Source organism: Patiria miniata, unplaced genomic scaffold (genome assembly GCF_015706575.1).
Source record: "Patiria miniata isolate m_02_andy unplaced genomic scaffold, ASM1570657v1 HiC_scaffold_29, whole genome shotgun sequence".
Taxonomy (NCBI): domain Eukaryota; kingdom Metazoa; phylum Echinodermata; class Asteroidea; order Valvatida; family Asterinidae; genus Patiria; species Patiria miniata.
This window is the reverse complement of record NW_024037068.1, coordinates 24,130,101-24,154,541: the sequence shown is the minus strand read 5'-3', so window position 1 is coordinate 24,154,541 and position 24,441 is coordinate 24,130,101. Positions and strand designations below refer to the sequence as shown.

The following is a 24,441-nucleotide window of genomic DNA, read 5'->3' as shown; positions in this document are numbered from 1 at the left end:
TGCTCAGCACACAAATTTGTTATTAAAGTACCTTATTTACTTAGCCTAATAAAAAAGGTAGTTCATCCATCCAAAATTCTGGTTTTCAAACACTTTTCTCAGCAGAAGAAGGCCACGCTTCAAAGAGACCCACAAGAGTGCCAACCCGCATCCCGCCGAAAACTCCTCTCCGCAAGGAGGACCCAAAGAACCTCCAAGCATCGGTTGAGAACAAGGAGAACTTGGGTGATAGAGGGAGCCCTCCCGGTCCCGCCCAGGTACAGGCCAATGATGGTTTCAAGCTGCTGTTTGAGGTCAAGAGCGACGACGGGTTTGAGACCAGGGCGGAGTCGATGGAAGAGGCGTGGCGCCAGGTGGTGGAGAAGGTGCAGGAACGGCGCAATGACACACGCATGAAGAGCCTGTCGTTTGCTGGTAAGGAAAGCAGTGTCTTCTATTATTTCATAAATCTGTTAGCCCATTAGCTCCGATATTGCTCCAAATAACCCTGCCTGTTACTTTCTGTACCACGCTAAACCACCCTGCCTGTTTCTCCCTGTACCGCCAAAAACCATCCTGCCTGTTCCCTGTTACGCCCTGTACCACCCCAAACCATCCTGCATGTTACTTCCCCAAACCACCCTACCTGTTACTCCCTGTACCTCCCCAAACCACCCTGCCTGTTACTCACTGTACCGCCCCAAACCACCCTGCCTGTTACTCCCTGTACCTCCCCAAACCGCTTTTTAGTCCCTGTACCACTGGAAATCACCACAGCACTTTGCATGTATGGATCCATCAGGGAATAAATACAATGACTTACAATGTAGTGAAGGTACTGATGGGTTAAGTCTAACAGGCTGCCCTTTTCAGGGTAAGTTTACTTTCTAGTTACTTGGCAGTATCTGTTTGCATTTGTTGGCACCTCTGCGTCAAGTTCTTTTGTATTACCCACGATGCATAGCCCATTTATATACAGAGCTTTAATTTGAGTGAAGTGACCTGATAATATTGGACCACTGAGTCTTATTGTTATTTTGTTTTTATGTTTCTCCGAAGGTGTGGCTCCCATGAAGATGTTGGGCATCAAACATGACGCCCTGGTTTTCCTGATCGAGCAGCTCTTCGGTGCCAAGAACTGCAAGCGTTACCAATTTAAGTTCCATCAACGGCATGCAGGAGCCACTACAGAAGAGGTTTGTAGCCGCTTCTCTGTCTGTCCAGCATGCAATCTGTTTTTTTCCCCCCACCTTGCGGGTTTAAAGGGACCATGCAATGTGATTTGTTTGAGCAGTACTTGAAAATGCACCTTTGAGTCCCATTTGACCTTATTTTTTAGTTTCTGTGGTGCCATTTTCACGGGTGTTTTAGTGCCTTTTTGGTTTTTATGCTGATGCAAATTTCCATATTCTTGACCAAAAGTTGAATGTAATTTCAGGCAGAAACCTCAATGTTACAATTATTTCAGCACCAAGAGTTGCCAGAATTTTTGATATTTTGCTGTCATAAATGTTCTTTTCTGTGGTGATTCGTTGTTGTGTCAGTACATGGCAGTAAGCCAGTGAGCAAACTTTTCTCACAACTGCTTCCAATGAGCAAATTTAACAGGGTATTTGTTACTAGTCCCATCTACGCTTTGAGTAAAGTTTCTGTCATTCCGGGTAATTGGAAATTATCATGCATGGCATTAAAATAATGATGTGCATCGGGTCGGGTCGACCAGGCCAAACCGACCCGAAACATTATAGATATAAACCGAATCCGAACCGAAACCGATCTTAACTCCCTCAAACCGACCCGAACCGACCCGACAAAAAATAAGTTAAAACCGAACCGAGCCGACCCGACCTGAAAAAACCCTGAAAAAACCCCGAATATCTGGCCCGGACAAAGTGATCACTTTTTTGTGCCTGCCCTTACACACGTGGCATGAATTCTTTTGCAAAACCATCGTCTCTCTCTCTGTAATACTCAGTTGGTTGATGGAGAGATAACTCTGCTTATTGAACAAACGCATGGTATCATCACTCGGTATCATGAAAACTGTTACAAGGTATCTATTTCACTGTCAGTCCCGATCCGACTGGAGAAATTAATACCTTGGTAACATGATAGTGCGCTCGGTGGCCACACCACACAATGGGCTGTGGTCACAGTGACTGTCAATAATATTGCATCACCTAAACTTCTTAACTGTTTCGGTTTATTTCATTTTTTTTCAAAATATGGCTAAAGCGACCTGACCCAACTCGAAAACGAAAATGCAAAACCGAAACTGACTCGACCTGACTAAAAAGATAAACAAACCGACCCGACCCGACCTGAAGTTGGTTTCGGGTCGGATTGGTTTCGGTTTCGGGTCGGGTTTGCACGTCATTACTTTAAAACAAACGTGCATGAAATCCCCCAAAAAGTAGAAACTGGTTTTCATTTTCCAATGTTGTTTTCCTGCAGGAGCCCCCGCTGAACCCACACGGCTGTGCCCGGGCCGAGCCCTTCAAGACGCGTTCCCATCGCGACATCTTTGACTTCCTGGCCTCCCGCCACCGCAAACGGCCCGAACTGGAGGAGGACACGCAAGAGCAGGACGTGCAGCACAAGTCCTCCAAGTAATGAGCCAATCAGAAATGAGCTATCCAAGATCACATGATACTTGTTATCCAATTAGGATATCTTTTGATACAAAAGATTTTTTTCCCCACGAATCAGATTTCACTATGAAAGGTCACCTGGTTTTTTTTTTTTTTTTATCCATCAGAAATGATATTCCTGGTCATGTGATCTTGATAAGCCAATTAGATTCATGCTGGCATTAAAGGCCGAGTGTAACAAGTAGTCACAGTGTACCAAAATGGGGGAAGAATATTGCATCCAGACGCCTTTTTTTTCATGATGTGTTATCTCAATGAAGGTCAGTCATTGTAAAAATGTTGACAAGACATGAATCTGGGACTGAGAAACATTTCCAGTTTTGTTAGAAAATACCTTAAAAAGGCACTCGACTCTCCAAAAACTTTGTACACAGCCAAAGAAGTTGTGTCTGGATACTACATCCTTTCCAAAATGGGGCCCTAAAAAATCTAAAAGATGTACATTTTGTGAGCCTGATTTTCAGGAAACAAATTTGGAAATCTTTGCAAAGGTTTACAAAAGAATTACATATATAGGGACATTTCTGTAGAAATTGGGAAAGTTTGGAGGGTGCAAAATACTTTTAGGCCGCCTACCTCATTCGAGCCATACCAAAGGTTTGTTATTCACTGAGATCAAGCCTTCAAAGCAGTCTCCTCACTCCCACAAGTACCGAATTGTACCCATTGAACCATGCCTCAAAAAGTGACTTTGAATGATCTGTAAAGAGGATCTTTTACCTTTTTTCCCCCCTTCCCATCACAGACGACCCACTAGTCTTGATCTTCCAATGGCGATGAGATTCCGTCATCTTAAGGAGACGGCTAAAGAGGCAGTAGGAGTCTACAGGTCAGTACGTGCCTACTAGAGTATGGACTCCTTACATCAACAGTATAATTATGGCGATTCTTAACCGCCACAGGCATAATTTGTGTGACATCCTTCTTTTTTCAACTTTGAAAAAGTTATGAATGTTGCTTATTTGAAAATTTGTTTTCAACTCTGACTAATTTAGGCAATGGATTCCTGGACAAAACATTCTATTTTCATTTACTTATTCATTCATGTTTGGTTGCAGGTCCCACATTCATGGTCGTGGTCTGTTCTGTAAGCGACCCATCGAAGCATCCGAGATGGTGATTGAATATTCCGGTACCGTCATCCGCTCCATGCTGACAGACAAAAGAGAAAAATACTACGAGAGCAAGGTAGGGTGTGCCAGTGCTGCCGTCAAATTGGTAGATGCTCCTAAGCATCTGAACCTTTTAGTTGTTTGAATGGAAAACTTGCAGTCTTCTTTACATCCATTTGCTGTAGCTATCCCCAGGTCTAAAAATAGGAATTATGCAAGTTTTTATTTATTTATTTATATTGTTTTGTGAACTCGTTGCCTGAGGCTTGCTTTCCTTCATCCTATGATCTGCTCTTCATCTAGGAAATCATTAATTCCTCAGAATTGTTGAATTTGGCCCATCCCTGTTATTTCTTTTCCCCTTCACTAGTCTTTGTAGCCCTTTACGTAGAGTGGCTTTCAGCCTTGTAATGGATGACTTCCATAAAAGAAATATAAAAAGGCAGGTTCTAAAATGCAATTACATGTGTACTACATTGTATTACATTGTATTACATTGTATTACATTGTATTTATTCACTGATGAAGCCACACAACTATTGAGTGCTCAGGTGGTTTCCGGTGCTACATTGAGAAATAGGTAGGGCAGTTTGGGGCACTATCATGAATAGTGGCTGGCTCTTGCACCCCTGAATTTTCTAAATGCTGTTAAAACCTTGCTTACGACTTTGATTAATTGAAAGGAATAGAATGTAGTCTCAACCATTACACTGTATTACATTGTATTTACTATTTAAACAAACCTGGATCATAATGGACCTTTTCTTTTGTTGTAGGGCATTGGTTGCTACATGTTTCGCATCGATGATTTTGACGTAGTGGATGCGACCATCCACGGCAATGCTGCAAGGTTCATCAACCACTCTTGCGACGTGAGTTTAAGAAAACTTTGTACAGGGGAACGTTGCTATACTGAACACCGCTATACCGAACATTGTCTTTGGCTCCTGATTTTTGTGTACACAACGTTCTGAACATTGTTGTTGAAAAATACAAGCAGAAAGTGACAAGTGGCTATCATTTCCCCAAGGAAAAGAAGGGGAAAGCCACCTATTGCCGTAGGTAGTAAGCTAAAAAAAACTGTAATTACATAATTCAGTAGTCGGCATGAGTTCAAAGTCGTCTTTCAGTTAACTACAAATACATGTACCATGGCATGCACGGTGAAGTTCTGAAGGGCGCTATTTATTGAAAAGTGAGTACCGGAGCACCCCCACCTTAAAATCGCTATACTGAACGATCGCTATTACGAACAATTTATGTGGATCCCGCGGTGTTTGTTATAGCAACGTTCCACTGTATCTAAAAGGGGTTCGGCTGTTTTCATTTTTAAAAGAAAATGGGCACCGGGATTAGAAATTCCCAATGCTTGTGATACCAAGTGCTTAACCAGGACCTTGGAATATCATTGGAAGTGAATGCCATTGGACTCACAGTCGGACTTGAGCTTGATTGAGTCAGATTTTTAGTGAGTCAAAACTTTGAATTTAGTAACCAAAGATATGGACAGGGATGAATTGTGTTGAAGTACTTTCTCTGCAAAATATGTGGTTTTCATTTTCAAATTTGGCAAAATGTATCTCTGTCAATGCGAAACTAATTGCTTTAATAAAACACAACTAAATCAGAACCAATCCAATTGGTTGGTTTCATCTAAATCCAATTCATTATCTTTCTATTTCCAAAGATTTATGAAAGTTATTTTTCCTTTTTCAAATCATTTTATGTTCAGCCCAACTGCTTCTCGCGGGTCATCCAAGTGGACGGTAAGAAGCACATCGTCATCTTTGCCAGCCGCAAGATCCACAAAGGGGAGGAGCTGACCTACGACTACAAGTTCCCCATCGAAGACGTCAAGCTTCCCTGCAATTGTGGCGCGCCGCGGTGCCGCAAGTACCTGAACTAAGAGAGGTGTTCATCCTGCAACTGTGGCACCTTTAAGGAACTGTGAGAACCGGAGCTGAAGAGAAGTACAAATCCGATGATTCAAGAACATCGCCTGCAACTGTGGCTCAACATCCCCGTTGAAGACCTCAAGCTTCCCTGCAACTGTGGTGCACTGCGGTGCCGCAAGTACCTGAACTAAGAGAGGTGTTCGTCCTGCAACTGTGGCACCTTTAAGGAACTGTGAGAACCGGAACTGAAGAGAAGTACAAATCCGATGATTCAAGAACATCGCCTGCAACTGTGGCTCAACATCCCCGTTGAAGACCTCAAGCTTCCCTGCAACTGTGGTGCACTGCGGTGCCGCAAGTACCTGAACTAAGAGAGGTGTTCGTCCTGCAACTGTGGCACCTTTAAGGAACTGTGAGAACCGGAACTGAAGAGAAGTACAAATCCGATGATTCAAGAACATCGCCTGCAACTGTGGCTCAACATCCCCGTTGAAGACCTCAAGCTTCCCTGCAACTGTGGTGCACTGCGGTGCCGCAAGTACCTGAACTAAGAGAGGTGTTCGTCCTGCAACTGTGGCACCTTTAAGGAACTGTGAGAACCGGAACTGAAGAGAAGTACAAATCCGATGATTCAAGAACATCGCCTGCAACTGTGGCTCAACATCCCCGTTGAAGACCTCAAGCTTCCCTGCAACTGTGGCGCACTGCGGTGCCGCAAGTACCTGAACTAAGAGAGGTGTTCGTCCTGCAACTGTGGCACCTTTAAGGAACTGTGAGAACCGGAACTGAAGAGAAGTACAAATCCGATGATTCAAGAACATCGCCTGCAACTGTGGCTCAACATCCCCGTTGAAGACCTCAAGCTTCCCTGCAACTGTGGCGCACTGCGGTGCCGCAAGTACCTGAACTAAGAGAGGTGTTCATCCTGCAACTGTGGCACCTTTAAGGAACTGTGAGAACCAGACTTGAAGAGAAAGTACAAATCCGATGAGTCGAAAACATCCCCTTCAACTGCGACGTGCTGCTGTGAGGCAAGTACCTGAACCAGGAGAGGTTTTCATTCTTTCTACCAGTCAAGCATTTCAGATCTGCAACTATGGCATCTTCAGGAACTTTGAGTACTTGAACTGAAAAGAAAGTACAAATCCGATGAATCAAGAACATCGCCTTCAACTGCGGCGTGCTGCCGTGAGGCAAGTACCTGAACCAAGGGAGAGGTACATTTTAGGAGTTTAGAATATCTTCATGTGATGCGTACGGCGATGCTACAAGTCAAAGAGAATTATATATTGAAGGAGTCAAGAACATCTGCTGCAACTGTGGCATATTGCAGTGCAACAAGTACCCAAACGAAGAGACGTCCAAGTTTATGTTCATTCGCAAATTCAAGATGATTCCAAGCTAACACGGTAATGCAAAGTGTTTCTGCAAGAACCCTTGTGTAGAGAAATGTGTATTTGAGAAGTCGAGAACATCAAGTGCAACTATGGCACAATGTCGTGCCCCAGGTACCTGAACGAAGAGATGTACCTTAATGACGACAGATATACATTCAAGAAGTTGCAAACCTCCCAAGGAATTGTGGCACCCAGCGGTGCAACAAGTACCTGAACTATGAGATACATATTCAAGGAGTGAAAAACATTCCGTTCACCTGTAGTGCACAGTTTAATACAGTAGTGCCACAAATGCCTGAGTGCCAAGACATATACATTCAAGAAGTTGAGAACGTCCAGTGATATTGTGGCGCACTGCTCTGCCGTGCCACAAGTAAAGATTGATGTACCATCAAGGAGTTCTCAAGAACATTCCCTTCTGCTGTGGAGTGCTGGGGTGTCACAAGTCCCCGGACTAAGAGAGATTGGACTTTGAAAAATCAGGTCGCTGCAAGTACCTGAACTCCACGTTATTATCACAAACTTCGAGATCATCTGCAACTTTGGCACACTGCGGTGTCGCAAGCACCTCAACTGAGAAAGCCATGCAGTATGGGATAATGCAACAGTGAAAAGTCTTAGTTTTTTTGTCCAAGGACACAAGGTATTTCACAGTGTTACTTAGAGTCTTCTAAAGTAGTAGCAGGGTCCTGGAAAAAACAGTCGAGGACATGAGTATCGTGTTTAACTGCAATTCCCTGAGATGCAACAAAGTACATGTAATACCTCTGAACTGAGACTGTGCAGCGATAGAGAATAGGAATGTTAAAAAGTAAATGCTGTTTTGTTGTGAATTCACATTTTCCCGGTGGTTTTGCTGAATATGGTTTTCCGTCAGTAAATAGGTAATGCGTAGCACTCGGAACATGAGGATTCCTTGCAAATGTACTTATCCTGCAATACCACACGTACCTTAACCAAGATTGATATATTCAGATGTCGTTTTGTTGCAAACTTGCAACGTTCTTTTCTGTTTTTATGGAAACATGCGGAAAATTGGTTGGGGTGTCCACTTTTCCTGCTAGCTGCCATGTGCCGCGATGCCTGAATTTAATTTGGAAGTGAATTACTTTACTTCACCCTGCAATTCCACTAGTGCCAATTTAAGCAGCTGAATCCAATTCACATAGACATCTTTGTTGTATTGCCATCTGTTGCCAATTAATTAAGACGTATGGCCGTACTGAGACCAAGGTTTGCATGACGGAAAGTGAGGATGTTCTTTTATTGTGTTTTTGTTGCATCAGGTTTTTTCTGCTTTGCTTGAGATTGTTTAATTGGCATCCTGGAACATGTCGAGAAAATGATTTGTCCAAAGATTGCTGCCATTGAAAAACATAAAGAGTGGACGATAATTTTTAGGTCAAGACGCTCGTGAAATTCGCACAAAAGGCAAAGGGCTGTGATTAAGTCTCGATTTAAATGCAAGCTTATTAGCTATACCAAGTTGAACAATTTGTCCCCCCAAAAATTAAAAGTTTTGCAAAATTGTACATATTTTATAAACAGTTTTTTAACATTACTATGCATATCCTTCGATGTACTTTGGCGATGGGAATCAGTTTTGAACCATGTGTTGTTATCAGTCAATACACCTTTTTCTAAGAGATTTCAATTGAATGCATTGAATGCAATTTGGGTAATTGTACAGAATTTGGAGGTGACGTTTCTATTCCCCGAGTGCCCCTGATATGTATTCTGTCGGGGAATTAAGTAAAGGAAACGTCACAGAAGTTTCAAGCTTGCCCAGTAAATTGGAAACATGGAAAGTAGGGAAGTTACAGTTTGAATTTGAGAGATATCCGGCTGGGGAAAAAAGGTAGTGAGTTCACTGGTTTGTCAGTAGCGTTGTGTTGCATTGCCAAATTGTTTGGGGGAAAGTATTGGGTTTCAGAACAGAAAGTAGGAAAATGTAAAGGAGAGTTAAAGGAAACTGCCAAGGAGAATCTCAGGACACGGAACTTGGTTAAGAAAAACTGGGAAATCCGGTTTGTAGAATGTGGAAATTTCAAGAAGGAATTGGGATTCAAGGAGAAGTTTAATTCGGAAAACATGGAAAGAGATGGAAATGTTGGCAAACAACGGAACTGAAATGTCAAAAAAGGATCTCTTTTTACATTTTGGGTAACAAATTGGGAAATCACTAGATGTAAATCGTCATCCATATATGGACAATATTATGTTTTTCAATTTTTGAATCTTCCATGTAAGTTTTGCATTCTGCTCTATTGATTTTATATTTTACTATTTCTAAGTAAATTTTCACTGTGTTATATTTCTGATATTTTGTTTTTCAGCGTTCAGTGTATAAGTGTAAACTTGAAGATTGGTATTATTGCTATTAAAATAGTTGTATTTATTGTCTCCATTATTTCTAGTACTTTGTTAAAATGATTTAAGAGATATTAAAATGAGAGATGTTGCTTTTTTTATATAAAAAAACTTGGCTGCATTGTGTTTTGTTTTCAGCGTGATTCCTGGTGCTACATGTATAACTTGTTTATGGATCTGGTACACGGTACCCTGTGGAGGCACGGGTATAATAGGGAACAAAAAATTGTATACATGTGTACGTCTCCACAAAACAATTTGTATAGGTATAGGTCTCCACAAGGTTATCACGAAATAGATGTATGGATTTTACTCAAAAAGTAGGAATTTCCAAGGCGTGTTGATACGTCGAACACCTTTATAACAAGGTCCTTGGGACTTCACAAATTACCTTGTTATAACAGGTCTACATCTACGCAGGTACCCAGTAAAGTTCACTTCTGGATGTTAACGCTGAGGTGAAGCTTAAGGTGCATCTGAAGCAGGGGGAAGCTTGTCCCGGTACCTTGTATTAACAGTATTGGAAAAAAACAACAAATACTTGGGACCTAATATTTTGCTTGTTATAAGCATGACGTTGTATTAACAATGCCCTTCTTATCAGGGTTTGACTGTACATTGTATTTTATGTAAGGCATATTGAGACCGAATTTAGCCCAGGAAATTAATTCTGGTTAAAATAGGAGCATTTTGAAATTAACTTTTTAAACTGAATTTTTTTAGTACACGAGAACAAAGAAAATACTCCACAGGGATACACATTCCAGTATGGGTGTTCTCCAGATGTTCAGCTGTATAATGACGATAGTAAGCATCATATCGCCAAGCCCTTTTAGGCTTTTAGGCCAAATGCTATACTTAGCAGGAATTTGCCCGGTGCAGACATTTTCCTTAACTAATGATCAGAAGCAGATTTATTACGGAGCCGAAATGTCTTGCAGTGTTTGTCATGACCGATAGGCCTACTCGCCTTCTCTGCATCACCTAACAAATAAAAACATAAATTTGCTGAACAGGTTTTCCGTTGAGCATTTCCCCAAAAGTGGCAGGCAAAAACAAATAGCCTAAATTGGCACAGTGCGAAATTCGATTGAAATTTGAGAAAGTGTCGACCGCCACAGGTCACACTTTGACGTAGTCCAACCTCATCCCCATGGCCAACTTTAGTTTCAAACTTTCCAATGTAGAAGCAGGTAGTGGGAGCGTTCTGCTCGACACCATGGAAACAAGGTTGGATTTAGTGTTCCCCTGAAACGGTTTACGAAGTCTCGGCTTCGTCTCTGTATCGATTCCCGGCCCCAGATTCATGATACTCGTCCCCTGACGTGACAGACTCCAGTACAATATTGATCCATTTTCTGTATCAGAGACGCCCTGCAAATACACAAGGCAATTGGTTATATTAGGCCAAGTGTTGAAAGTGGCGTCGTTTTCATTTATCTTGGAATGGAGACGAAGTTGCAGACGAAGACGGGATTTCGTAAATCTTCCAAATTTTTCAATTTATACCCACCTCATCTGTTTAGCATATATCAACGCCCGTCGCGACCTGTGGGATCTCTGCTTTTGGGGGCACCGCGCGCGGTCGTCAAGGATCTATGCAAATGATCGACCTTTGCACCTCTGTTTTGACAGTTGGCTTTAATTATTGCGCGACTGAAGAAAAATAGTTCACGAAGGTCACGTAAACGTCGCGTGTGGATAACTGTGATCTTGCCTCAGGGGATGGAAAATGAAATCAAGGTTGACCATAAAACTGAAAAAAATGTGTCGCAGGTGTTTGAAATTCTCTTTGAAATGAAATCCTGCATTTGGAAACTGTCGGTCCTATAAATCGGAGCTGCCACTAATATAGAAAACTATTGAATTATTTTCAATTATAATTTCCAATCGAGTGTGTGTTTTTTTTTTTACAATAATGATGTTCTTGAAAAAATGGATCGTTTTGTTCTGTTTTTTTTTGCTTTCAGCATTGTTTAGGCAACGGTTCCTTTTAAAAAAAAAGAGAGAATTTTTTATATACACCTTTCTTTTGTTTGTAAACATTGACGCCATTTTATATGGACTGCCGCGAGCGCATAAATTGAAGCCAGGGTTGACCATTATTTTTCTAGAAAACGTCCTCATAACGCCTTCAAAACATAGTCAAAAGGCATGTGTAGAAAATATGTTGTATGTTTGTTGACAATGTTGTATTTCCTACTATAAAATAATATTTGGGTTATCTGTAATAACTCTTCTTAATATTTGCAGTGTTGGACCAACCCGTGGTTGGCAAAAATATAGTTTGCAACCAAGCGTAGAAAGGTCTATTGCGCGTGCTTGTTTCACGTTCAAGCTGAATTAGACTTGACTCCAGCCGGGTGTAACACGCTGGTGTGTGCAGTAAAGACGTCTTGTTATAGACAAACGTTTTGACCACCTGCATTGGCTGTTTTCTTCCGAGTGCAGTGATAGGCCTATACCATTTCAGGTAGAATAACTTCACACAGTTTTTGGTTCCAGTCCTATTTTCTCGTAATTGGTATAAGTAAATTTAAATGTACAGGTAGCCTTACTGCAAGTATTCCCATATTGCTTTTTTGTAAAATGAACTTTTTTCCTATACGAGGCCGCAGCTTCAGGTCATTTAGTTCAGACATTGAAGGCTTATATAGTGTGGAGTAAGAGGTGTAGCCACAGCCGAAGTTGAGCCATAGTTTGAAAATTGCCTTAGTATAGCATAATGACTATAAAATTAACGCCGGTTGAGGACACCTTATGGAGAGTCACACACACCGAATATTAAAAGACTTACACGTTTAAAATAACTTAAAAAAAACCCTGACTAGTCTGCAAGTACTGTATGGGAGAATGTCGATCAAGCCAAGCGTGAAATAACTCACATAAATTGAGATCCGTAGAATGATATTTTAATTAAAACTTCTATTGACCTTTTCAACGTCAAAGTTTAATGGGCCTCCCTCCCAAAAATCGTTCAGGGACGCGCTTGTGAACTGAAACTAATTCATTTGCACTTTTTTTGTGAATGGTCGACAAAGGGATTGTGACACTCGCTTTTCGCATTCCAACAAAAAAAAAATAGAAAAAAAAAGATGATGGATGTCTGGTTGAGGCGCACAAAGAACCCGCCGATAAGGGGAAGCAATCGGCAACAAAAGAAAGGTGTTTGGGCCGTTACCTAGGAAACTAACTTCCGGGTCGAAATTCCTTTGCGAGGTTGCTTGAACAGAAGTGGCTGCGAATGCTATATCTGTGCATGTCGCGGGCGAATCAACTGGGAAGTGCAAGCGTATAAATCCGGTAAATAAGGTGGATTTATCATGTCATTGTCGAGTTTTCCATGACATTGTAAAATGATTGCATGCTAATACAAAAGCCAAAAAGGCTGATAGAGTTTTTTTTTAATGAACCTTACAAATAATTCAGTTACAGGAGATCTTTAAGTACAAAGGCTACCTTTCAAAGTAATTATCCAATTCTTAAATTTCGAGTTTCACCCTATAAAATCGATTTTGTAATTGCTATTTTTCTAGCAACACAAAAGTGGTTTACTTTCGAACGAAACACCGGGCGAAAACATCCGTCTTCGACAAGGTATAAAATAGGCCTACATGGGAATTCAATTTACAAATTGTGTGTGTTGGGCGTTAGATGGAGGCACAAAAGCAACTATCAGAATAAAAGCCTTCTTTTTTAGAGGGTTGCAGACCCCAAATAAAAGAAAAATCGAAACTTCGTCGGGAGGGGAAAATCGCATTTGTTGAAGAGTGTGGGCCAGAGCAACATTAATTACTTTTTCTGAAAATCTGAAAGCTTTGCCAGTCCCAAAAGCTATGTTTTTACTTGTAAGTTGTACATTGTTGCAGCTCTTCGTATCATTAATTTTTACCCCTTCCAAAAAAGTGTGTCTTTGACCGTGTGCGCCCCTAGCCCTGCAAGGATACCAAATGGCCCGGTGAATATGCAGAAAGGAATGGGATATGCTGCAGTTGCGTATGACAATGACTTAATTCCTTTTTCGCCTTTGCATTGTGTGGGGGAAATCGCGTATAACAATGCAAATACCATAAAAGAAAACTATTTCATTTAACTGAACGCAGTCTGTCGAGGCTTGTTTGATGACACATGTGAAGTGTGACGATGGTGTGTGTACCGGAAAAGATATCATAGTGTTCGTTACATTCATTTGGCAGTTTGTGTGCAGTAGAAGTTTTAAAATTACAGGTGTTACTGTTAGTTCGCATCTGTTGCCATCCAGATTTCCTCAGGACTATTTCTTGAAGACACTGTTTTCTTTGGACTATAGATCGAACGAATGGTCGAAGGGCCCATTTTCATGAAGGTAAGATCCGTTTATTATGGTACGTGCCTAGTGGTCCGTTTTAGGTCTTCCAAAACGACTGTGTGGTTGATGTATTTATAGACTGTGAGAATAAATACAGGCTATGGTCCTATGAAAATAATGAGTAGACACTGCTTTATATTTAATGTTTCTTGTTAATACGATGCATTGTATCAGAAGTGTTACCATGTGGTTTTCTACCCTACCAACGTTAACCATTTCACCGTTGTATCTGAGGGCTATGATTATTGTATTATATTGGATCGTTTTGAGGGGGATACAAAATATATTGCACGAGCTATGAAAATATTGTACGATGTGCGAGTCAAAGGCGAGTGCAATATTGTCATAGCGGGTGCAATTTATTCATTGATCCCCTGAAGAAAACCGTCAAATATTATTGTTATTTATCAGGCGGACTTGATTCGCAAGAAATACAATTCAAGACACCGTCTACACTTTTCATTTCTCCTAAACCTGACGTTCCTCATCACGCGTATTTATGGTGATTAATTTGATCGATAGCACTTTGCAACAACCATAGAACAAGGAACTATAATCAAAGGTATACCTGAGCCGTTGAGACCAAGGACTGTGACTTTGACTTTTCATACAAGCCACAGCAAGGGGCTAGCCTAGCCCCGCTTGTATGAGTTCTGCGAACAGATGTGACTAGGAACGACAGGTGGTATAGTGGGGCTTAAGAGTTAGAAACAACACACCTGACCCGTCAACTGTCATATACAGTGAATGTATCGAGAGTCACAAGCCGAATGGCTCACAATCAAGTTTGTATACCCAGTCAGAAATTTATCAGCGATCAATCGACCTTTGGAAGGCACCAACAAAATTGTTATCAAAGTGCAAAGCGAATCGCTACATCGCTGCTCGTGGCATAAGCGAGAAAGTACCATTGGAAGGAAGGTGTGCGTACAAGTTTTTAGTTTGAGCTTGTCAGTCACGGCGGATTTGATGTGTCCGCGAGGAAACATTCCAAGTTGCGTTGAATGCTGGTACTGCCCCCGGCGAACGGTGCGCTAGACGGTATGTGGGTTAGTGATTCTCTCGGTGTAGTTGAAGCTGGTGGAAAACTTCACGTAGCTACAATGTGGACCACCCGATGGCACATGCAGTTTTGTACTCTGCTGGTACTTCCACATAAAATACATTGAACCGTGTCCAAGTTTTGCCGTATCACGGCACAATAGAAATTGATACGACCGCTTACTGCATTGTTAAATTCGCTCTTTGAAACAAGTTCAACAGCAGTTCGTACACGCGCGGCCATCCAATGCAGCTGCACAGTTAAGTTTTGTAAACCCTTGCTTAGAGCCAGGAACAAACCATGGTGTACACTAACTTCGGATCATTGCCGTCGCCAAGAGTCAGCGTCAACCGATAAACCTAATCCGGCCTGTGTACACATCGCGGACGCTGTGATGCAAGTGTGGTCTTCTGGAATACTAGTAAAAAGTAGTAAGGAATATATAAATACTCACATCGTCAGTCGAAAATTCAGTGGCTGCATACTTGACACACGAGGAAAACTGTGAGTATGCTGTTTGCTTAATTGCGTGTGACAATTTTATGTCTGGGATTCATAAGCATATCTTGATTCATAAATTTGAATCGGTATAGTAAAACACATACCACGACTGCCACTGTGTGACGTACACGTTTTACCGCAGGTGTTTGTAATCATCCCCAGGGCTAAAACAGCATGCGACAACTTGACATAACCCAAATTGTACGGGGAACTGAATGAATCATTCATTCGCCGCACACGTAATTACATCTGATGGACACGATGTTGACGGACTCTGTTGTGAGAAGTACGAAAATTGGCTAAAAACCAGGTATTTTAAAATTACAATTTACATTCTAACATCGCATTTACGGAGCTTCGACAGCAACTGTGTTTAGTTTTAAATTAGCGGACGACAAAAATGAATGACTAGATACTTATATCCTACCTGAGTTTTAGTTTAGAAAGGTTTGTTTTGTAAGATGAGATCCAGGAAATACATTGAAATAGCTTCAAGTGGATTGATAATAGTTAGTTTTGATTTTCGATGACTTTCAACCGAAATAACCAAGAATTGAGGTAATTAAATACTTATACTTTGCAAATTGCCCGACAGAGGTTACCCAGCTTGTTTTTCGTCTTACAAGGCTCTTTAAAGGCATGTAGGATAATTTTCTGTTCTTGCATTTTGTTCGGTACACCGTAACACCACTCAAAATCAAAAGAAGATAGTTAAAACCTTTCCTGCTGAAGTTTTCAGTTAGGCCTATGTGAATACTGCACTTTTTGAGAAAATTACGAAAATGCACCTTCATTTTTGTCGACGCGAAGTATATAGGTTTCTGTTGACTGCGCTATGGTTAGCGCCATGGTTAGGTCCTAACCATCGCTAGGTTATGATGATTTGTTCCTCTTTCCTTGAAAATGACAGCACCGATTGCACAGGATGTTTGATCCTTTTATTGTCTTACAACCGAGTAGCATATTTCACAATATTTTTGGCAGTTTTGCAATTGATCCTATGTAGCCCCCCCCCCCCTCTCCATACCTTTCAGTCAAAAAATATTTTGCACCACAGAATGTCTTCAATCATCAATCACTGAGAATGCGGTAAGCGTAAATTCCGGCCCTAGATCGCGGGGCCCTTGAAGTACCTTGCCCGTCATTATCATCCCCTCTTTCCCGCTGGGTGTTCTCAACTTCGTAAAAGTCCCTATCCGCCAGCTCTTGACTTTAGGCTCTAGTGAAAAAGATCGAATCATTCGTCATCGACCAACGACTCGAAATGCGGCAGCATTTTGACATATCGGACTTCATTTCAATAGCAGGCGAGCCTGGTAAAACTGGTCCCAGAGCGCGCAAAGCTACACTCTAAAAACTGAAGTGATGAATTCAACACTTACATGTGTTCGGTCAGTGCAGCACTTTGAAAGTGTTAAATCCAGCATTTTAAATGTTAAAGCCAACACTTACAATGTTAATTCAACATTTTAAATGTTGTAAAGTGTTGATTCAACATTTTTCAACTTTAACACTTTGAAAGTGTTGAATCAACATAATCAACATTCAAAATGTTGAATTAACATTTTAAGTGTTGGATTTAACATTTAAAATGTTGGATTTTAACACTTTCAAATTGTTGCACTGACCGAACACATGTAGGCCTAAGTGTTGAATTCAACTCTTCAGTTTTTAGAGTGTATAATCAACTGATTCATCGATCATCGAGAATGCGGTAAGCGTGAATTCGGCCCCAAGTTCGCGGGGCCCTCGCGGGACCTTGCCCGTCATGTCATCCCCTCTTTCCCGATGGCTGTGACTCAACTCCGTAAAAGTTCCTATCCGCCAGCTCACTTTCGGGCTCTAGTGTAAAAGATCGAATCATTCATCTTCGGCCAACGACTGGAAATTCGGACTTGATTTAAAGATTTAGATTTATTTATTGGTATTACGGGGTTATCATATACGAGAGCACTGCCCAGCTGACACTTCAGTTAACAATGAGTCAGCCAGTGTGGAGTACAAAGAGGACAGTGTAAAACCAACACGTTTAGTGTCCTCTGAAATGACATCCCAAAGTACAGTCACAATAGATAATTCATGAAAAATATTCAGTTTATCCATTTGTGGCACTATTTCATATAGCTCTCTGTCCCATGTGTTCACCTTTTATTGCGTCCATTTCAAATGCGACAACCAGGGAAATTTGGCCCTGACAAAACTGTACCAATTTTGTTCATCAGAGCTGCCATATTTCTACAGCGAAGGTCTTTCATACGTGCTGGTGACACGCCTATGGGCGTTTTCGAGTATTTTCCACTCCTCGACGATATTGTGTATAATTATAGCCTATTCACATCAGGATTTTTTAAGCCACCATCTTACAACCTTGCACGCATTTTTTTATTTCGATAAATACCCCTGCATGGAATTATTAATACCTACTTTCCTTTGCAACTTCTGTCAATGCCAATTTTTGTCGGCTGATTGAACGAAGCGTTAAATCTACAACCCTAGCTAGCAAATGTATTAGACCTTGGTCTTTTCATTTCGACAAGTAAGCATAACAAACCGTGGGCGACGAAGTGTGTGAAAGGGAGACTTTTTGAGGATTTTTGCAGCTGTGTGATTTTACGTTCGATTTGGCAGCAAACGAACCAGAGAAATGAAAATACCAGATCGCTGTACCGTCATATATCCTCTGAAATTACCTGTTCAGATCCAATGTGATGTTCAACTGACTGAAAATCAAATGAGCTGGAAGTTATCGTACAAATACGCGGCCTCACGGCCTTGTGGTTTTTTGCTTGAAGTTGGCGCAAACGTATAGCATCGATGTTACATGCCAACTAGGGACCATTCCGAGCAAGCACTTTCACTCACGCGCAGGCCCCCTTTTCTTCAGTTGGGGTGTAACTCCGACATTGTGAAAGTGAAAACATTGCCGATTGAATGGGGCAGGTTTGCTGGTTCAAGACCTCGCTCAGCGTGTCACCAATTTGCTTGAAGTTTCGGAACTGCGCACGGGACAATATCGAACAAAAAGGGTTTTGTTCGTCAAATATAAAGCCACTACTGTTATTTGTTTTTAACTATGAATTATATACATACGTGCTTTTATGTGTACATGGCTTGCGCATATACTAGAAATCGCTGAGCGCTAAAAATGGTCGGTCCGTGTCGAAAGTGCATGTTTTAACCAATGTTCACGTATACAGGCTCACATTTTGTTAACGGGCAGTCAAATTTGTTAGACATTAGTATCAGTTGAGTGCGATTGAGAGATAAAATAGACTTGTGTTGCAGACAATGCTAACATTTTAGTTTCTCCAAAATGAAACGGAGCATCGTTCTATAGAAGAAGGTCGTACCACGGATCCTATGGTTACATCGAGACAAACGTCTGGCCCGCATTCCAACATAATTACGGTATTTTACGGTTGGATGCTCTTCAGGGACGTACTTTGATCGGTTCCTCTATAGCGGGTCAATATTTGATAGCTCCAAACGAAAGAGCGACTTCATTAATGTTCCTAAATTGAATTAGATTCCGGAATTTTATTTTGCACCATTAACTGCGACACTTTTTTATTCTCTTTGAAAGAAACATCGTAATTCTTCAGTTTTTGGAGACCTTTGATAAATTGATAGTAGTCTTCTGTCGTTCATTAGGAGGTTTATGCAAGTATCTAAGACCGCATCATCACTAACTTCATCGAGGAATACTTGTTTCAAAGTCTGAAAGACATGTAGGCCTACGTGTGGTGGGCATATTTGGACACATAAATCTTAATAAATATAGGCCTATACCTATACGTCTGTCCCATCATATAATCATTGTTTAATAATCAGAATGCGGAGTGGTTATTTAGGACAGGGGAGGTTTAACTAATCATTTTCTGTGCATTCCACAGTTGCGTACCATCTGTCGACAGAGCTCGATTGTCATGGGACACAGTGGGCATAGACACGGATACACACGCTTTGGAGATCATGAAATAAATTGCACGTCATGTCTCGCCTCTGGAGTATATGAAACGGAAATTTCGTCGAACTGAAGCTGATACATGCATACCACAATGAGCCAAAACAGAAACCCGAAGATGCAAAGACCGGCCAGGCGCAGTTTAGGGTACGGGTCGGACACCCGGCCGGAGAGCCCCCTGGCTCGCCCGTCCAGTCCCCACTTATCCGGCACCCACGGAGTCACCAGCGGGAAACAGGCCTGGTTATCCCCGGTGACCGACCCCAGTAGCCACCACAGACACGTCCACGCGCCCCGCACGGGATCCCCTAAACCAACCCGCAAAATCTCCTCCACGTCGTCATCAGCGGTACGGCTGAACAAGACCTACCCATGCGGTCGATTCTCCGATATCGAATACTCGTCTGGAGAATCGGATAGTCGGAGTGGCTACGATTCCTACGACAACGCTTCACACAACAACGCCAGGCGAGACCGTAGTCCGCGATACTACCCGACACACGACAACGATTATTCGGTCGGCGGGAATCACAGCCCGGCCATCGTTTATCACGATGAGGATTACTCGTACGGCGGGAGCCAGACCGGGAGTGGATACTTCTACGACAGACCGGATGTGTACCATTGGAACTCAACACCACCAGTTGACCAGTCTGGTGGACACTCACCCCGTTACAGTACACCAGTGTATGCGTACAGTGAGGATCTGGACCGAACAGTCGATGTGGCAAGAGAAACAAAGAAAGCGGTAAGTGCAATAACTTGTTATTACTGAACGAAGTAAAGGTTTCCCAAACTTTAAGCCCCGCCCATGATATTTTGACCAATCACATCACAGCTGCGATTAAAGTCTGACTTGCGTGCCTGCGGGCATGACGCGCGCAGCTGTTGTTGCCCATGTGCGCAGTGCAGTGGGCGGGCCCGAATGGATCGGTCTGTTAAGCAAAATATTCCAACTGGGCAATTTAAACTGGACACTATTGACATTAGCGCGTTCTCTATTACCAGACACCAGCATCACCATTACTGTCGCCACCACCATGAATCTAACAGTTGTGCACAAAGTACCGGTCACAGTTTGTGTTTTAAGTTACATATGTGTATGTGTTTGAATAGACTAAGATGCCCAACTTTCGTACATGGTGTACAGGCATGTAGGATCAGGATCCTTTTAGCTTTTCATGCATTTTGTTCGCTTCCGATAGTACACTGCAAAAACTGCAGTGTTAAATTTACACTGTTGGTATCTATATAGGACCATCTGGTGTTAAATTTTACTGGTGTTGTCCTATATAGATACCGAATGGTGTTAAATTAACACTACAGTTTTTGCCGTGTTACACCACTCAAAACCCAAAGAAGAATGTGCAAAACCTAACCTGTTGAAGTTTTAGCTCAGTGGATACTACACTTTTAGAGAAGACAGTGGCAAACCATGCACAGTGATTCGGTGGGTTACCGGTACCTTTGGGCTAAATGCAAATGATCCTATATGTCTTGAAGATGATGTCGAACCGAGGTTCTCCCTCGAACAACACCTTGACGCTGCAGTACACCCATTGCACAGTACACCCTCTTTGAAGGCATGTGTTGTTATTTAAATTCAGTCACAACGAAAGTACCATAAGTCAATCATGTTTTTCACATGGAAAAAGATCTGCCCTCAATGTGAAATACGATGCAAAACATCTATTGGATATTATTGCAGTTGATTAATGATTAAAAGGAGCAGGTTTTCAAATCCAGCCCTGCCACTATGATATGTCATCTATTTGCACTGCTGAACTTTTCGCACTTCAGAACAACACATAAATAACACCGGTTGAGCGGTGGCGAGCCGCCGAGCGGCTCCGCAACGGTTCTACTGTTTCATGTTCTCTAACCACGCCGCATAAATCACCATAGAAGTACATCATTTATGACTCTTGGGGCACAAGAGCGCGAAATTTGGCGCCGTTCCACGGGGACACACACCAGACAAAAAAATCAAGAAAATTTGGATATGTCACAACGTCAAAACGTCATGTCACATGTGAGCATACTAATACAAAGAAGGAGTTAGGCAAAAGGGTTGGTATTATACCAACTGCCTTCACTCTTGGGCAAATTCTTGCCAATAGTTTGTTAGTTTTTACCCGAATTAACCAGCAATAAGGTAAATTCACACCAATGTTGGGCAAATAACATTGCTACAGTGTTTTACCCAACTCAGAAAAAAGGAGTAAGGCAAATGGGTTGGTATTATACCAACTGCCTTCACTCTTGGGCAAATTCTTGCCAATAGTTTGTTATATTTACCCGAATTAACCAACAATAAGGTAAATTCACACCAATGTTGGGCAAATAACATTGCTACAGTGTTTTGCCCAACTTTAAACATGTATTATAGGTGTTACTGTGCAGTTTATTTAATGTCTTGGAGACAATGGTTACTGTTTTTCTCATTGACATTTAAATGGCTTTCGGAATTATACAACACCTGTATAAATCCCCGTCGTCTGATTGGTAGGTCGATGATCACATGTCATTGGAATTGATCGAGTTAATCGTCTCAACCCACCTCCCAGGGTCTTATTCCAGGTTTTATTTCAGGGTCACATTATTGGTAGCTCTGACCAATCAGATGACGAGGATTTATTCAGGTGCATATTTCACATTCGTGTAATGGAAATAATAATTCATTCGGTGACAAATGACATTGTTCCATCCCTCGGCTTCGCCTTGTTGAATATGGAACATTCCATCTGTCACCTCATGAAATTATTCTTACCATTGCACTCTTACACATTCATTGTATAATAATACACTTTTTGTTGGTCCCTGAGGGGCCTGCCTATAGTCTTTTTTTGTACCTGACTGTATGACTGACTAGAGACTCTCATTTGTAAAGTAGATTTGCTTGAGTCTTACGTTATTATTAATGAATAATATTAATGAACGAGTATGAATGAGCTAAATACCGCTTACTGTGTGGACCACCTGTGCATGAAAAGACCTCGTTTGTAAATAGCCATTTTGAATCAATGTTATTGCATATAAAATTGTATGCGCTCGGGTACTTGAATTCATGCACCTTTACATTAAGAGGCTAGCCTCGCCTTACATTTGGGGAGTGGCGTAGCGGTACTTTCCCCGCTTTCCACCGCTGTTGACCCGGGTTCGAATCCGCCTAGGCAAAAACATAATATATGTGGATTGGGTTTTCAGTTCCTGCCTGATTCCGTTGGTTTTCTTCGGAAAAGTCTTCTGGGCTTTTCCTCCCACTTGTAAAACTGTAACGTACTTCTTCGCATTATCTTAATTCCACAATTGCTTTCGCCCGAGCTGTGCACTGTGCCTCGGGCGCTTTTGAGGAATCCTTGGTTTCATTATCAGAAATGATTATAACGTTGCGTATACTAACCATAATATGTAGTGGAAACGGACGAAATATTGTTTCAGAGTAAATCCTGGGTTTTTTTTAGTCAGGTGTCAACAAAGTGATGAATCTTCAATTCTATACAGTTTTCGGTGTGGTGGTTTATGTAGTGAGTTTGTTGATTCTAAAGCAACTTGTGATAGTTATGCACTTCGGGAAACCAATTATTTCTGAAGTTTCGGAGTACACAATGACGAAAGATCAACAGAAACTTAATTCAAAACTCGTTTCTTTGTAACTTGGACTCGGTGCCTCGAGAGTAAATTTAAAGCTTTATTTGTTCATTTGAAGACAAAGTTGTGAAGTGTTGAAAACTACGAAGTGTCAACATGGAGCGGACAATTATAATTATAAACTTGTATTGATATTGTTCCGGTTTCGTTTGACTCTACGAAACTTGTGTAGTGTTTTTTCTATTATTTATTTACCAATATTGAAGATATGACGAATTGAAATGAACCATGAACCATACTTATTAAGCCCAAATTTGTAACGATTTGGAAAGAATGGAGGCAAATTGTGTGCAGTAATGTTACAGTCACGTGGTATCACAAATCGCTATAAATCTAGGTACAGTGTTCCATATGTGCCATCGGCATCGCATTTTTGGGCGACGCATTCTAAAGCTCTGGCAAGAATCATTTTGATAGATTTCATGCAACTTTGCAAGACTTTTGTGCAAGACGGTCAGAGGTTATGGAGCACTCGCCCTTGTTAATATTGCACCCAGCTGACCCAGTGTAGGGTCAAGCGGGAGTCAAGTTTGACTGTTTCATTTTTTATTCAGTCAAATCTATCATTAGGCCTACGCGTTTTAAGAGGTGTGTCACCCTTTTTCTGCGGTGTGTTTGCATTATTACTTTAGGATAATAATAGTACTTTGTCGCAATTGTAGCCGCTCAGAGTGTATATGACTTGTTTAGCCTTGCCTCAGGGCTCACTCGGCATTGTGCAAAAAAGACCCATGGCCTGCGTTATGGTTCGTGAGTTTTCACGGACGCCACGCAGCAGTGTGCCTTGAACAAAGGTTAAAAATTCGGCATGAAAAATTGAATCCTTTAAATGAAATCTCTTTAAATCCAGGAAAGTATATGCCCTATGAAGGACAACCATTAACAAGGGCGGATCCAGAACACAATGCGGGAGGGGGGGGGGCAAAAATAATTTTACCAAAAAGTGGGTCCAAAATTTAGGAAATGATCAAATTATCACGAAATACCTTACCCGATTGTTGGGAGTGACAGCCTAAACATCCTGAAAAATCGTGGCTCCTGGTGTGCTGACATTTTCAAGAAAAAAAATTATTTTTCCAACGCTGGCTGGCCGACCAGCTTGCAAATGATTACACACCTGTGAAGGGGTACAAGCCTGGTAAACTGATTCTCTGACCTTACAATTCCCGTTTCATCTGAAGTGGGGTCAGGGAATCAGACTACGAGAACATGATTGGATTTTTTGCTTTTTCCAGCATCTGCAAGCCCAAAAGGTGAAACTATAATATACAAGTGTAAAGACTGATCCAGAGCTGGGTTCTTATTACCCCTTCCCCTTCCATTTTTTTTTATAAAGAGACCCTCAAGTATATTTTATATATATTTTAAATGCTATATTAACAGAGACATTGACAGTACATGTTACAGACACACATTGTGGTTTGGTCGGTGACCGCACTTCTTGGCCTGCAGGCTGTATAATATAGACACAGACGGCCATTAATTTTACAGTACACATTAACCAGCAACAAATGCCACCGTGTTAATCGCT

At 41.5% G+C, this 24,441-nt stretch overlaps 3 protein-coding genes across 3 annotated transcripts in view; 2 read left to right on the top strand and 1 right to left on the bottom strand.

Moving 5' to 3' along the window:
• Window positions 1-9,515, top strand: part of LOC119735692 — a 46,109-nt gene extending 36,594 nt beyond the window's left edge. The window contains 7 exon segments of the mRNA XM_038209546.1: window positions 103-414; window positions 1,039-1,175; window positions 2,434-2,588; window positions 3,376-3,459; window positions 3,689-3,818; window positions 4,519-4,614; window positions 5,475-9,515. Of these exon segments, the coding sequence (XP_038065474.1) occupies window positions 103-414; window positions 1,039-1,175; window positions 2,434-2,588; window positions 3,376-3,459; window positions 3,689-3,818; window positions 4,519-4,614; window positions 5,475-5,648 (1,088 nt within the window). The 3' untranslated portion in view covers window positions 5,649-9,515.
• LOC119735289 lies at window positions 5,658-6,899 on the bottom strand. The gene is made up of 2 exons (XM_038208988.1): window positions 6,805-6,899; window positions 5,658-6,461 (listed from the first exon to the last, which is right to left on the bottom strand). Exon 2 carries the CDS (start codon window positions 6,456-6,458, stop codon window positions 5,658-5,660), a length of 801 nt encoding a protein of 266 aa, XP_038064916.1. The 5' UTR covers window positions 6,459-6,461; window positions 6,805-6,899.
• A 5,143-nt stretch (window positions 9,516-14,658) lies between the features above and the next one.
• On the top strand, window positions 14,659-20,034 carry LOC119735288. Its single transcript, XM_038208987.1, has 2 exons — window positions 14,659-15,298; window positions 19,189-20,034. The coding sequence occupies exon 2, from the start codon at window positions 19,342-19,344 to the stop codon at window positions 20,032-20,034; it is 693 nt and encodes a 230-aa protein (XP_038064915.1). The 5' UTR covers window positions 14,659-15,298; window positions 19,189-19,341.
• The last annotated feature ends 4,407 nt before the right edge of the window (window positions 20,035-24,441 follow it).